Genomic DNA, 14,588 nt, shown 5'->3' on the forward strand with positions numbered 1-14,588 from the left:
TGATGCTCGACGCTCAGTTTCTGATGGACTCGCTGTCTGCTGGTGCCTCTTTAGATTAGACAGTTTCTTCCAGACGCTCCTGCTTCCTCCCATCTTCTACATGAAAAGAGATTTCACAAATTTAAATTATTTTCTTTTCATTTACATGGTTTTCAGATCATTTACTTCCGGTGTAGTTTATCAGATCATTTACTTCCATTGTGGTTTTCACATCATTTACTTCCATTGTGGTATATCAGATCATTTACTTCCAGTGTGGTTTTCAGATCATTTACTTCCAGTGTAGTTTATCAGATCATTTACTTCCAGTGTAGTTTATCAGATCATTTACTTCCACTGTGGTTTTTCATCAGATCATTTACTTCCACTTCCAGTGTGGTTTATCAGATCATTTACTTCCAGTGTGTGGTTTATCAGATCATTTACTTCCAGTGTGGTTTATCAGATCATTTACTTCCAGTGTAGTTTATCAGATCATTTACTTCCAGTGTAGTTTTCAGATCATTTACTTCTAGTGTAGTTTTCAGATCATTTACTTCCAGTGTGGTTTATCAGATCATTTACTTCCAGTGTAGTTTATCAGATCATTTACTTCCAGTGTAGTTTTCAGATCATTTACTTCCAGTGTGGTTTATCAGATCATTTACTTCCAGTGTAGTTTATCAGATCATTTACTTCCAGTGTAGTTTTCAGATCATTTACTTCCAGTGTAGTTTTCAGATCATTTACTTCCAGTGTGGTTTATCAGATCATTTACTTCCAGTGTGGTTTATCAGATCATTTACTTCCAGTGTAGTTTATCAGATCATTTACTTCCAGTGTGGTTTTCAGATCATTTACTTCCAGTGTAGTTTATCAGATCATTTACTTCCAGTGTAGTTTATCAGATCATTTACTTCCACTGTGGTTTTCAGATCATTTACTTCCATTGTGGTTTATCAGATCATTTACTTCCAGTGTGGTTTATCAGATCATTTACTTCCAGTGTAGTTTATCAGATCATTTACTTCCAGTGTAGTTTTCAGATCATTTACTTCTAGTGTAGTTTTCAGATCATTTACTTCCAGTGTGGTTTATCAGATCATTTACTTCCAGTGTAGTTTATCAGATCATTTACTTCCAGTGTAGTTTTCAGATCATTTACTTCCAGTGTGGTTTATCAGATCATTTACTTCCAGTGTAGTTTATCAGATCATTTACTTCCAGTGTAGTTTTCAGATCATTTACTTCCAGTGTAGTTTTCAGATCATTTACTTCCAGTGTGGTTTATCAGATCATTTACTTCCAGTGTGGTTTATCAGATCATTTACTTCCAGTGTAGTTTTCAGATCATTTACTTCCAGTGTAGTTTATCAGATCATTTACTTCCAGTGTGGTTTATCAGATCATTTACTTCCAGTGTAGTTTATCAGATCATTTACTTCCACTGTGGTTTTCAGATCATTTACTTCCGGTGTAGTTTATCAGATCATTTACTTCCGGCGTAGTTTATCAGATCATTTACTTCCGGTGTAGTTTATCAGATCATTTACTTCCAGCGTAGTTTATCAGATCATTTACTTCCAGTGTCGTTTTCAGATCATTTACTTCCAGCGTAGTTTATCAGATCATTTACTTCCAGCGTAGTTTTCAGATCATTTACTTCCAGTGTGGTTTTCAGATCATTTACTTCCAGCGTAGTTTATCAGATCATTTACTTCCAGTGTGGTTTTCAGATCATTTACTTCTGGTGTGGTTTATCAGATCATTTACTTCCGGTGTGGTTTATCAGATCATTTACTTCCGGTGTAGTTTATCAGATCATTTACTTCCAGTGTGGTTTATTTACTTCCATTGTAGTTTATCAGATCATTTACTTCCAGTGTAGTTTTCAGATCATTTACTTCCAGTGTAGTTTTCATGTAAGTGCCAGAGAAACCGGATAAACTGGAGGACACCAGATCAAGTGGAAAAACTGGACGTGAGTTTGCAGGAAATGTGGTCTTCTCTTTAAAATGATCCAATTAAATACTTGTTATCAAAGGAAGTGATTACATATTACTCTTCATTAGGGAGTGCTTTCAAAATGTTTAGTTTTTTTTGTATTGTTCACAAGTCACAAAAAAAGCTCAACTAAATGTCACATTGATTAAATGATATTATATTTTGGCCTTTTGGCATTGTGGATTATAAATTGTACAGGACACAAAGTTATAAAACAGATACACTAATTATGTTTGTTATATATTATATTTATGTAACGGGAAAGAACTGAAGTCAATGCAGTTCTCTTCACAACCCAATATCAGAAATCCCAAATTTGTGCTGTGACGGATCTTCACAGTGTGAACACCGTGTACCACTGGCAATTGTACAACTCTTATTAGTGAAGTCTTTTCATCTGATGCATCAGATTTTATATCAGAACAAAAACAAATGTGAACAGTCAGACGTATTATTTTAGCATGAACATAGTATTCCATCTGATTGGTCCGTCCATCCGTTCACTCCAGCCAATCATCATCCAGTTCTACTTCTGTGTAGGAACCAGCTCATCTATGTCCTGGTCACCTTCCAGCCTCTTCTCCATGGCAACAAGCAGTTTGACCGCATCCACCACCAGCTGGGTCAGACCCACCTCACTGAGGCCGAAGGTCGCCATGTTGCTCACGTGATAGAGCGCTGAGGATTCTGGGAAATAAAAAGTTCAATTAGGAACCTCAAGGTCTAAAACGTTTGATCTCAGCTACTGATGAAAGCTTTAATGTCCTCAAGAGACATCAAACCCCCAAATAGCAAAATCTGTAACAGGCCAGTCTGCCAAACGCATCAAATTCAAAATGAGCAGCTTAACCCGAAACAGAGTTCATAACGGATGTTATCACACGTGAGCTCGGTACCGGTTGTGTCCATGCAGATCCTCAGTCTCTTCAGGACGTCCCGGAGGCGTCGGTGTCCAGGAAGGTGCTGCAGTTTGAGGTGGACGCAGATCCTCAGACCCGTTCCCACGTCAGCCGGGGAGCTCGTCACCCAACCCAGCTGCTGCTTCCAGAGGAACGGGTGTCTGAGCTCCTGGTAGTGTTCCTCCAGCTGGACGGGGACACACACACACACACACACACACACACACACACACACACACACACACACACACACACACACACACACACACACACACACACACACACACACACACACAAACACACAAACAAACAAACAACTACTTTTACCAGATCTTTGAGACCGAAACCAATAACTTATACTGAGTGGTAGTTTTTTATGTCTAGATCAACTTAGCACTCTCTGGTGGACAAACTATGTAATGAAGATCATATATACAGTACAGTACATCTGGAAAGTATTCACTGCGCATACATTTTTCCACATTTTGTTGTTACAGCTTTATTCCAAAATGGATTAAATTCTTTTTTTTCCCTCAAAATTCTACACACCTCCCACAATGATTTTTGTAAATCTATTAAAAATGATCATCATGAGATGTTTCTACAACTTGAATGGAGTCCACCTGGTAAATTCAGTTGATTGGACATGATTTGGAAAGACACACACTGTCTATATAAGGTCCCACAGTTGACATGTCAGAGCACAAACCAAGACATGAAGTCCAAAGAATCATCTGTAGACCTCCGAGACAGGATTGTATCGAGGCAAAGATCTGGGGAAGAGTACAGAAACATTTCTGCAGCATTGAAGGTCCCAATGAGCACAGTGGCCTCCATCATCTGTAAATGGAAGAAGTTTGAACCACCAGGACTCTTCCTAGAGTTGGCTGCCCGGCCAAACTGAGCGATCGGGGGAGAAGGGCCTTAGTCAGGGAGGTGACCAAGAACCCGATGGTCACTCTGACAGAGCTCCAACGTTGCTCTGTGAAGAGAGGAGAACCTTCCAGAAGGACAACCATCTCTGCAGCACTCCACCAAGCAGGCCTGTATGGTAGAGTGGACGGACGGAAGACACTCCTCAGTAAAAGGCTCATTACAGCCCACCTGGAGTTTACCAAAAGGCACCTGAAGGACTGTCAGACCAGGAGAAACTAAATTCTCTGGTCTGATGAAACAAAGATTGAACTCTTTGGCCTGAATGCCAAGCGTCATGTTTGGAGGAAACCAGGCAGCGCTCATCACCTGGCCAATACCATCTCTACGGTGAAGCATGGTGGCGGCAGCATCATGCTGTGGGGATGTTTTTCAGCAGCAGGAACTGGGAGACTAGTCAGGATGGAGGGAAAGATGAATGCAGCGATGTACAGAGACATCCTTGATGAAAACCTGCTCCAGAGCGCTCTGGACCTCAGACTGGGTCAAAGGTTCATCTTCCAACAGGACAACGACCCGAAGCACACAGCCAAGATAACAAAGGAATGTCTTCGGGACAACTCTGTGAATGTCCTTGAGAGGCCCAGGCAGAGCCCAGACTTGAACCCGATTGAACATCTCTGGAGAGATCTGAAGATGTCTGAGCACCGACGCTCCCCATCCAACCTGATGGAGCTTGAGAGGTCCTGCAAAGAAGAACGGGAGAAACTGCCCAAGAATAGGAGCCAAGCTTATAGCATCATACTCAAGAAGACTTGAGGTTGTAATTTCTGCCAAAGGTGCTTCAACAAAGTTTTGAGCAAAGGCTGTGAATACTTATGTACACGTTATATTTTCGTTCTTTATTTTTAATAGATTTGCAAAAAGTTTTAAATAAACTTTTTTCACTTTGTCATTATGGGATATTGTGTGTAAAATTTTGAGGAAAAGAATTAATTTAATCCATTTTGGTATAAAGCTGCAACATAACAAAATGTGGAAAAAGTGAAGCGCTGTGAATACTTTCCGGATGCACTGTAAATCACCTCCAATCTATCATTTCTGTACTGTGATTGTATTGATATATATATATATATATATATATATATATATATTGGTATGTTTGCATCGCCGGGAGGGCAGGTCGGCTTCATTGGATGATACAAATCTTTATTCTTTATTTTTATATCTTTATTTTGTCAGCTGTTGAGCTGAATGGATTCTACTGAGAAGAGTTCCTTTTCTGTCAACACGATTTAAAAAAAAATGTAATAGGAAAACCTCTCAGTAAAACCCAGTGCAGTTCAACACTAGTTTTTTCAGGTGCTAACAAACAAAGCCGTCATACTGACCTCGCTTGGACAACACAAACTTTAGTAAAAAATATTTAAAATTCACTCGATATTTGTTTTTTCAGTGGCTGTTTTCTTTTTTTTGTCTGTTTTGCTGTTACAGGAACTGCAAGTTTAACTGATCCTTCTTTGTCTGTCCACCACTGGGTGCATGAAATCTGACTTTACCATCATCGGTTATAGAAAAAAACAAAACAACTAGTTATAAATCGAATGACAAGAATATGTAAAATCCTACCAAACTGCTCAAACGGTGTCACACTGAAATCCCCCCCCCCACCCTTAATGTACAAAGTGGTATTAAAAAATGGGATTTAATTGTTACAAATGACCTGTTTCAACTTATAACATGAATCAGCCCTTATTAGAGATGAGGAACAATATGTGGGAGCAGAGACGTTCTTCACGGTTAAAAACCAACAGGTAGAAAACATGACGTTCATCAGACCAACAGATGTTTGCAAAATGTATCATGAGTGAAAAAGTCAACTTTAAATTGAGTGTCACTTCACCAACAACTAGAAATACAAGAAAAATCTTTGATTATTGACCTTCAGCAGGTTCTCGCAGGTGAATTTAAAAGCTTCGGTGACGTTGGCGTCGTGTCGTGTGGTCCTGATCCGGATGTGGTCGTCCATGTTGACCCAGACCACCAAGCGGCCGTCGTTACTCAGCCTGCACGAAGAGTTAGGAGGCGTTAGATGTTGGACAAAATCTCAAAATGTTGGATTTTGATTTGCCATTTAAACGCTGACAGTGACTGACTGAACGGAGGTTCTTCCACCTGGTTCTGAATGATTGGTGGTGTTGATGAGCAGTTTGCACATCTGTGTCAAGGACAGTCAGTTAATGATCTGCTGCACCACCTGAACCCGGCCCGTCCTTAATTTAAACAAAAACCCAACTGACCAGACGGCCCGGGCGTCGGGCCAGTCCCGGGCCACACCGGTCCGGAGCTCGGAGGAGGACGGACGGTTCAGGTTGAGCTCTCTCTGCTGCTCCTGGTCCAGCTCTTCCAGTGAGAGGAGTCGGCCTGGCTGGTCCCTCTCCAGCCGCTGCAGCGCTGAGACACAGGAGACACCGGTCACCTGGTTTATGAACAGTCAGCACCGACGAAACATCCTGAAACTAAAAGTAGGTCCAACCTGTCTGAGTCAGGAGGAACACCTGGAGACAACTCTAACTTCACTCCTCAGTTTTTGTTCCAAAAAGATTTGCAAAACATTTTAACACTAAAAACGACAGAGCGGCTACAGAGAGAAAAAAGAGAAAACAAAATTGTGCTTTTAAAATACTTAATGTAGGCCACGATTTACGATCTCGTGCACACGTTTTAATTCATTAATGGTCACGCTGACAACAACTGTGTTAGTTAAGGACAGCTGTGATGAAGGATGTGAAGGATTATTGTTAGTAAAAGTCAATAACGATGATATTGAGAGTTTGTGATTATATCGTTAGCAACATGCTAACTCTGAGGATGCTATCGACTTTATAGTCGGTCAGCTGACAGTTGAAGCAGGTGACCTTCATGCTGAGAGGAGAAACTGTTCTGCTGTGATGTCTCTATAGAAACTTATGTGGTGCGCAAAAAAATAATTAAAACGTGGGAACGAATTAATTCAACCACGGGAACTAAATGCTATTTGGTGGATATGAATTAGCAATTTGCGGAACAATTTGGTATCAGTAATCTGAGAGAGATTAGAGCTCCTGAGTATCTGCTTATAATGGTGTCGAACGCACAAACAAAGGATTGAATTTGAATTATATTTATTATCACATCTGGTCTGATTATTTATTTCGGGTGTTGTGTTGAGACATGGGTAAACGCTTTCGTTGCAGCAGCTCCAGCATCTCCTCTTCTGAACTATTTAAATGGTCAGTGACCCAATTACTATCAAATGAAATTCATTCCTAAGAATTAAAATGACCTGTTTCCATTGTAGATTTAAATTCAGTCTTGTCTTTCAGTTTAAAACATCTAAAATGTCACTCCAATTGTTCATTTTAGAAAATCTGTCTGCTTTAGCATTTAAAGTTCTTCTACTTTTATTTTGTTGTTAAGAGCTTTTTGGTGCATTACTGCCCCCTTCAGGGACAACGAGGCCGATCCGACGGCCCCAATGATCCTGTGGTGCCGGTGGAAGATCAGAGAACACATACAAATAATTGTGTTTGTAATCATCATCCGTTTTACTGCTCCCTCCTCCTGTGTACGTTTAACATGAACATTCATTGGTAGCATTCGCTGTCTGAGAACACGTCAAAACTTCACGTCCAGCTCATCTCCAGCTCGCGCTGCAAAATGCTCAAACTCTGCCGTGTACTTTATTTTTTCAGTGCAAAATATTCTTTTTGCTCTGAAGTCTCGTTTGATCTCACGAGTTTCTGTGAGATCTCAAGTTTCTGAGCTCGCCGCTCTGAATTTATTTAGTATGAACATGTCCTGCTTTTTGACCGTATTATTACAATATGAAAATCAGTTATGTGTGCGGTCTCCCATATTCTTAATTTCGGTTAAGTTTTGAAAATCCTCTGAGGTGCTGCAGGCCAACGTCCCCGCTGGGGTCGATGTCCCACCTCATAAAGATAAAAACATCTCCAGCCTTCAGAGAGCTGCAGGAGGTGAACTGTCCGGATCAGAGAGGAAGACTTCAAGAGGATGAAGAGTTTCTTAGAGAGAAAATGATACGAAGTCAGAGAAATGTTGTTCAAACTCTGAATGACTTGATGAAAGTGTCCAGATGGTCTGCAGGATGTTTGTGGTCTCATCAGAGACGTCTCTTCTCCCACCAACACAACAACACATGAAAGTGATGAAGATGTTGGAGTGTAGAAATGACTGGAGTCTGGTCAACCTTCATCAGCACTCATCACACACACGCTTTAACACGCAGTTCACTTGATCTCCACCGGAGGTCGCTGTCCGTTCTGTCCCTTTATCACCAAGAGGGAATATTTTGGATCAACCAATCACATCTGTTAAAAGGACGTGTCACCTAGCAACGGGGTGGACCACACCCCCTCCCTGAGATCAGGTTTCTGTCCTTTCCTCCATCACAGCTGATCAGAGAAGTTTCATAAATCTCTGCTGAGATGAGACTCCTTGATCATTTTTACATTTTTAAATTTTAGTTCGGAGCTCCGAGAGGATTCTGAGAATGTTTGTGAATACGGACCCTCGTTTCTATTGGCTCCTGCTGGCCACACCCACCTCACCTGCAGCCAGTTTGGTAGTTATCTGGACCAGTATATGTTCTCCCAGATCAGCTGAACCTCATGTTGAACACACCAGCACTGCTTCTGTTAGTTGTGTTTGAACTTCACCTGTTTATGGATCTCAGATCTTTGTGGTTTTGAAGCACATTGTAAGTACAGTTTGCTCTTTGTGATGATGTGTTGATAGTCGTTTTAAATGGCCACAATTAGAAAGCTTAGTGACACAATTTATGTTTAAAAATAAGTACAGTGTCACACTTGTTGGTTCACATAGAAAAATACGATAAAGTATGCAAGAAACAATAACAGCGAGCCAATCAAAGCATGAAGTTCATGCAAATGTCTGACTGTTTGTCTCAGAAACTTACAGAAATGATCACAACAGAAAACTCTGATTTTACATTGACCCTCGGTGACGAGTGGGTTTCTGAAGCTTAGCTTTGCTTTATGTGGAGAAACAAAAAGGTTCTGCTAAAAAGGTTCTTCTGAGAGCCCAGTGCAGCCTGAACCTGTGTTGGGTTCATTCTGGGAATGTGTCATCACACTCCGAGTTAGTGTGGAGATACAAACATGCAGTACCTTTCCCGGCCAGTGTGAGGAGCTGTCTGCGCTCTCCTCGGCTGCAGTGTGTCGGGAAGCAGAAGTCTTCAACGCCCCGAACAACCGTGATGTCACAGCGTAAAACGTACGATCCGTCCAAGTCTTCCCCCCCCTACACACACACACACACACACACACACACACACACACACACACACACACACACACACACACACACACACACACACACACACCATTTGTTAGGTTGTTCAAACCTGACAGTTGTAGCATGTTTTTTGAGACAAGTGTTAGTAGTCGAGTACCAGCAGTCATTTTATTTCAGACCTTTGTGACCATTTAAATGAAGAAGTTGGCCAGACAGTGTCGGTGTGTTCAGACTAAATAAAGTTATTTCTGGTCTTAAAAAGCAGATTACTTCTGTAATTGCAGGGTTTTTTCATCTTCACTGGATCCCCAATTAGGAATTCAATTCAAATTTCGATATATTTATATGGCACTAAATCATAACACAAGTCATATCAGACTGACACGCAATGGTGGAATACGAAAGCATGGATAGTGGAGGAGCGCAGTGCATCATGGGAGGTCTGAGAGCTCCTGGAATAACGGTCTTTAAGGGCCTCGTACATACGGAGAAAGGTTTTAAATTCTATCTTGGATTTTACAGGAAGCCAATATAGGAGAAATATGATCTCTCTTGTTAAATCCACTCTCACTGCAGCATTTTGGATCAACTGCAGGCTTTTCAGAGAGTCACTGGGACATCCTGATAAACAATCACCATCTCCCAGCCTGGAGGAAACAAATGCATCGTGTAGTTTTTCAGCACCACTCTGAGACTTGCTTTAAAGACATATCCTGGTCAAAAATAAAAAGAACTTTCTCACAGGAGTGCTGGAGGCCAAGCAATGCCATCCAGAGTAACTATGTGGTTAGATTGTTTGAATTTAGAAGTAAAAGGTTCCAGGTCATCCAGGCCTTTATATCTTTAAGACATCAAAGTTTCTCTGACTGATTTCTTTCTTCTGGCTTCATACTGTAGATAAATAGAGCCGGGTGTCATCTGCATAGCAACGGAAATGTATGCAATGCTTCATAATAATTTTGGATTAGTGAAATCTAAAATTTGTCGGTCCGAGTACTGAACCCTGAGGAGCTTCAGTGTACATGTGTACAAATTCAAATCTTTCTGATGTAAACCAGCTTCATGTGGCTGCTTTGATTTGAATGACCGGATTCAGTCTGTGGAAAAAAATGTTGTGAAAACGAGAGAAATATGCTAGAACTTGCATATTTCTCTCGTTTTCACAACATTTTGTTTGGTGTGAAACCACACTCTATGGTTTCTCTGGTTTATTATTATTATTTATATATATTCTGAGTTGTGATTGGCTACCTTCAGGTTGTTGTAGTTGAAGTCGCTCTCGGGAGTCTGGCTGGTGACCTTGTGTCCGTGATACGCTTCGATGACTCGGTCAAAGAAGTCACAGAAGACGATGTAGGACTCGGCGTCGCCGGCGACACAGCCGACAGAAACGAGCCCTGACGAGTCGCCTGCATACGCAAACAAGGACGTACATCACTTCAGATCAGGAACGGGTTTAGCACAGTTTAAAAGACTGGGTTGTAATTTAACAGGATAGAATGAGTGGTCTAAATACAGGAAGTAGAAAGTCTAAAACATACAATGTTTTTAAGAAATGCTCAAATCAGTTAACATCAAATTTAAAAGTTAGATCAACTGGATTAATTATATTTGATACGATTCAAAGTTTCCTTTACATCAGTTGTTGGTGATCACAATGTAAATACCAGCGAGTGCCACTAGAGGTCGGCTCCAAAAAGCCTCCGGCTCCATAGACTCCCATTCAACTTCTCTCATCAAATCCAAAGTGAATAAAATGTTGAGTCCTGTTCTATATTTATGATCATGAAATCTTTTTCTTCTCTCATCAGAGCGCTCAAACAAAACTCACTTAGCATTTCGTCTCTAATATAAATAACTATTAAAGTTCAAATCAAGCGCCTGCACGTGAGCGATGATGAATCTTCACTGCAGCGCTCTAATAACGCAACTCAGGGGCACATCAATATTTGTTCATCATCATAATTACACTCGGAGCAAATCGTGTTTGAAAGAGCTGTAACCTACTAATGCAGTGCACTTAATAAAAAATTCTCTTTTTCTACAACAGAAACCAGACTGGATTTATTTTCTCATTTGAATCAACACAAAGAAAAAACAGAGAAGAAGGAAGCGACAACTCGTTCTGATGTTAATGGACATGAACTTTGGCATCTTCTCCGCCATATTATGTTTAAATATGTAGCTGAGGAATCCAAAACAAACTTAGACGTGACCATACACTGTTTATAAAAGTGGATGTAGCTCAAGCTGCAATACCACCGAGTGCCACCAGAGGTCGACTCCAAAAAGCCTCCGGCTCCATAGACTCCCATTCAACTTCTCTCATCAAATCCAAAGTGAATAAAATGTGTCCATCAGTTATCTCGGTGTTGTTAGCTAAAGTCACTCCTTCTTCTTAGTTTTCTGGAGGTCCATCTGAAAATAATCCCTCATTCATTAGAAAAGAAGATTCAAGAAGACCTGTTTTTGGGGGCGTGTCTGTTTGATTGACAGGCCTGCGGTGCAGTCAGGTTACAGCTATCGGTGGGCGGGACGTAGTATCGTCAGGTTTCCGATCAGATCGGTCAGATCTACCTCTGGCTCCTCCCCCAGCTCGTCCAAATATGGTCACTTCCTGCTCCAAACCGCTCCGAACTAACAAGATGGTGACGGACAGAATCTGAACTGGAGGATTCATAACGTTCACAAACCAACGATGACATCACTGATGGATGATGACATCACTGATAGTTGATGTTTGATGGGTGCATATAGTTGAATATTGAATGAGGATGCATTATTTGTTTCTCATCTTGGCCTTTTCTTCTTTTGTTCTAAGTTTTTACAACCGTTTTCTATTCGTTCATTTTTGTGATGCAGGTCTTGATCTGTAGGTCTCTTCATCTTCATCTTGATCTCAAATGTGTTCAAATGTGAACCAAATGCTCCACAAACCAAACCTGAATCAGATGAAAGCAGCTCTAAAATAATGAGAGCTAAAGTTGTTAATCACATTAGTAATTGTAGTAAGCTTATATTAACAGCTTATAGTTTGTTCTGATCAGCTGAGAAAAAAGATCGAGAGAGCTGATTTTTCATCCACAGCTCAAAGTATAATTAAAGATATTTGTAATTTCTATGGACAAACAAGTCACTGATTTCCACCCCCCAGATTTGAATGTTTTTGTTGTTCTCTGACAGCCACCATCCTCCTGACATCATGCTGACATCATGCTGTCACGTCACCTGGTTCCTCGATGCCCGGACGGATGACATCATCGAAGATGACGCCGCTGTGGGTGCAGCGGTTGAACTGTCTGCTGTACATGGCCGGCGTGAGGATCCGCCCCATCCAGGTAGGGTTCCTGTTCAGGTCGGGGAACTCCTCCTCAGGGGAACCTCTCCGCAGGTGGAACTGGGACATGGGGTCAGGGGGAACCAAATTCTGAACGCAAAGAAAGGTTTTAATAGTGGAGAGAGTAAATGGATTTCACTGTATGAATAAGCTCTGTCGCATCAAGCAGTGTTGTTTACTACAGTGTCTTTTTGACATCACAACTTTATGACAGAAGGAACAGAAATTAAACCAGAACCTCCAGTGACAAGTCCAATCTGTGGTTAGTTCACCTGTCTGTTATAATATAGTAGTATACAATATATGTATACAATAACTCTGTCATATTACATGATACTTAAAACAGACACAAGAACTTGGCACAATGTGGCTTCCAAAAGAAATCACTGAATCACACTGTATCATGTTTATTATGTTTACCTCCAAAATGGGACGGTACCTTGTCTCCATGGGAAACGAAACTGGAGCTGCAACAATAACCAGATGGTAAACATACCATAGATCAAAATATCTAAAAATCTGAAAATAAAAACATGTTAAACATTTTCTCAGCTGTTTGTTTTATATACTGAACACAATGAGAATTTTTTTTAACACATTGTTTTACTAAGGAAAAAAAAATAACAAATCGATAATGATAGGTGCAAAGACAAAACTAATTATCACTTAAAAAATTATCTAATTTAGTATCTAATGGTAAAAAATGAGTTGTTCCCATCCTTAATTATTCCACTTGCCCACATTCTCCTAGTTATCACCACATACATGTACAGTATTACGTAAACATCCAACATATTTGTGTTTTTTTTTCTTGCGAGATGAAACTCAATATCTAATTAAAAACTGATCAGGTAAGAAAATCTGGAAAAGAAAAGAGAGACATCAAACATTGTGAGCCACGTTTTCTGAGTGATAACAACAGACAGACACGAACACGTCACTGCTGTCGCTGGTTAGAACAAAGCTTCAGTCGGACAGATAAACCTTTCTATGGTAGGGAGTTGTTTCGCTCAGAGAAAAATGGAGGCATGCAGTGAAAACGATCGGACACTCACGTTTGACCTTCCACATGTTGTCAGCTTGATATCAGACTCAAACAGCTGTTAGCACATACAATGATCTAAGAATAGTTGTGTCAGTCCCTCATCCTGCAGCCTGCAAGAGTCCAGTTACAGTGCAAACAGTGTCACCCATTTTATAACACATGACATCACGCCTGTGTTTGCAGTGCGGTGACGGTCTGTGTGAGAGTACATGTTCTTATCCATCAGCTAAGAATGTGTCATTTTTTTGTTGTTGTTTCAACGGACGGGATTCTTCGATCTTTATTTCCCCAAAAATTGGGACTCTGTGTAAAATATAAATCAAAACAAATGCTATAATTAGCAAATCACATAAACCCATATTTGATTGAAAACAGAACAAATCAAATGTTGAATTAATTTTTTTTATTGTTGTTATAAAAAATATCTGCTCATTTTTAATTTGATGGCAGCAACACGTCTCAAAAAAAGTTAGGACAGGATCAACAAAGTTGTGTAAAGATAAAAAAAAAACAAAAAAAACCTGGGGGAACATCTCAACTAATTAGGTTACCATGGCAACACATCACTGAGGGAAAATACAGCAAGTATTTTTTAATGTTCCTCAAAATAAAACTACAAAGAATTAGTGGATTTCATCATCTACGGTTCATAATATCATTAAAAGATTCAGAGAATCTGGAGAAATCTCTGAACACAAGGGACAAGGCTGGAAACCAATATTGGATGGTGGTGATCTTCGGGCCCTCAGGCAGCACTGCATTAAAAACACACTGTTCTGGAGTGGAAATCACTGCATGGGCTCAGGAACACTTGTGAAAACCATCATCTGTGAACACAGTTCATCGCTGCGTCCACAAATGATGTTAAAACTCTCCAAAGAAGAAACCAGATAGAAACATGATCCAGAAACACCGCCGCCTTCTCTGGACCGAGATCATTGAAGATGGACTGAGGTGAAGTGGACAACTGTCCTGAGGTCTGATGGATCACAATCTGAGATTCTGTTTGGAAATCATGGATGCTGCATCCTCCAGGTTAAAGAGGAGAGGGACCATCCAGCTTGTTATCAGCTCAGTTCCTAAAGCCAGCATCTGTGATGGTACAGGGATGCATTAGTGCACATGGCATGGG

General features: G+C 40.5%; 1 protein-coding gene across 1 annotated transcript; it reads right to left on the reverse strand.

Annotated features, from left to right (window-relative positions):
- Positions 1–2,064: 2,064 nt before the first annotated feature.
- On the reverse strand, positions 2,065–13,579 carry LOC138634617 (creatine kinase M-type). The gene is made up of 9 exons (XM_069721653.1): positions 13,467–13,579; positions 12,832–12,878; positions 12,303–12,501; positions 10,326–10,483; positions 8,948–9,080; positions 6,056–6,209; positions 5,698–5,821; positions 2,880–3,069; positions 2,065–2,670 (listed from the first exon to the last, which is right to left on the reverse strand). The coding sequence occupies exons 1-9, from the start codon at positions 13,480–13,482 to the stop codon at positions 2,510–2,512; spliced, it is 1,182 nt and encodes a 393-aa protein (XP_069577754.1). The 5' UTR covers positions 13,483–13,579; the 3' UTR covers positions 2,065–2,509.
- Positions 13,580–14,588: the final 1,009 nt, after the last annotated feature.

This window comes from Brachyistius frenatus, unplaced genomic scaffold (assembly GCF_029030835.1).
Source record: "Brachyistius frenatus isolate BFR_SWC_R1_liver_20210118 unplaced genomic scaffold, ASM2903083v1 Contig_269, whole genome shotgun sequence".
Lineage (NCBI taxonomy): Eukaryota > Metazoa > Chordata > Actinopteri > Embiotocidae > Brachyistius > Brachyistius frenatus.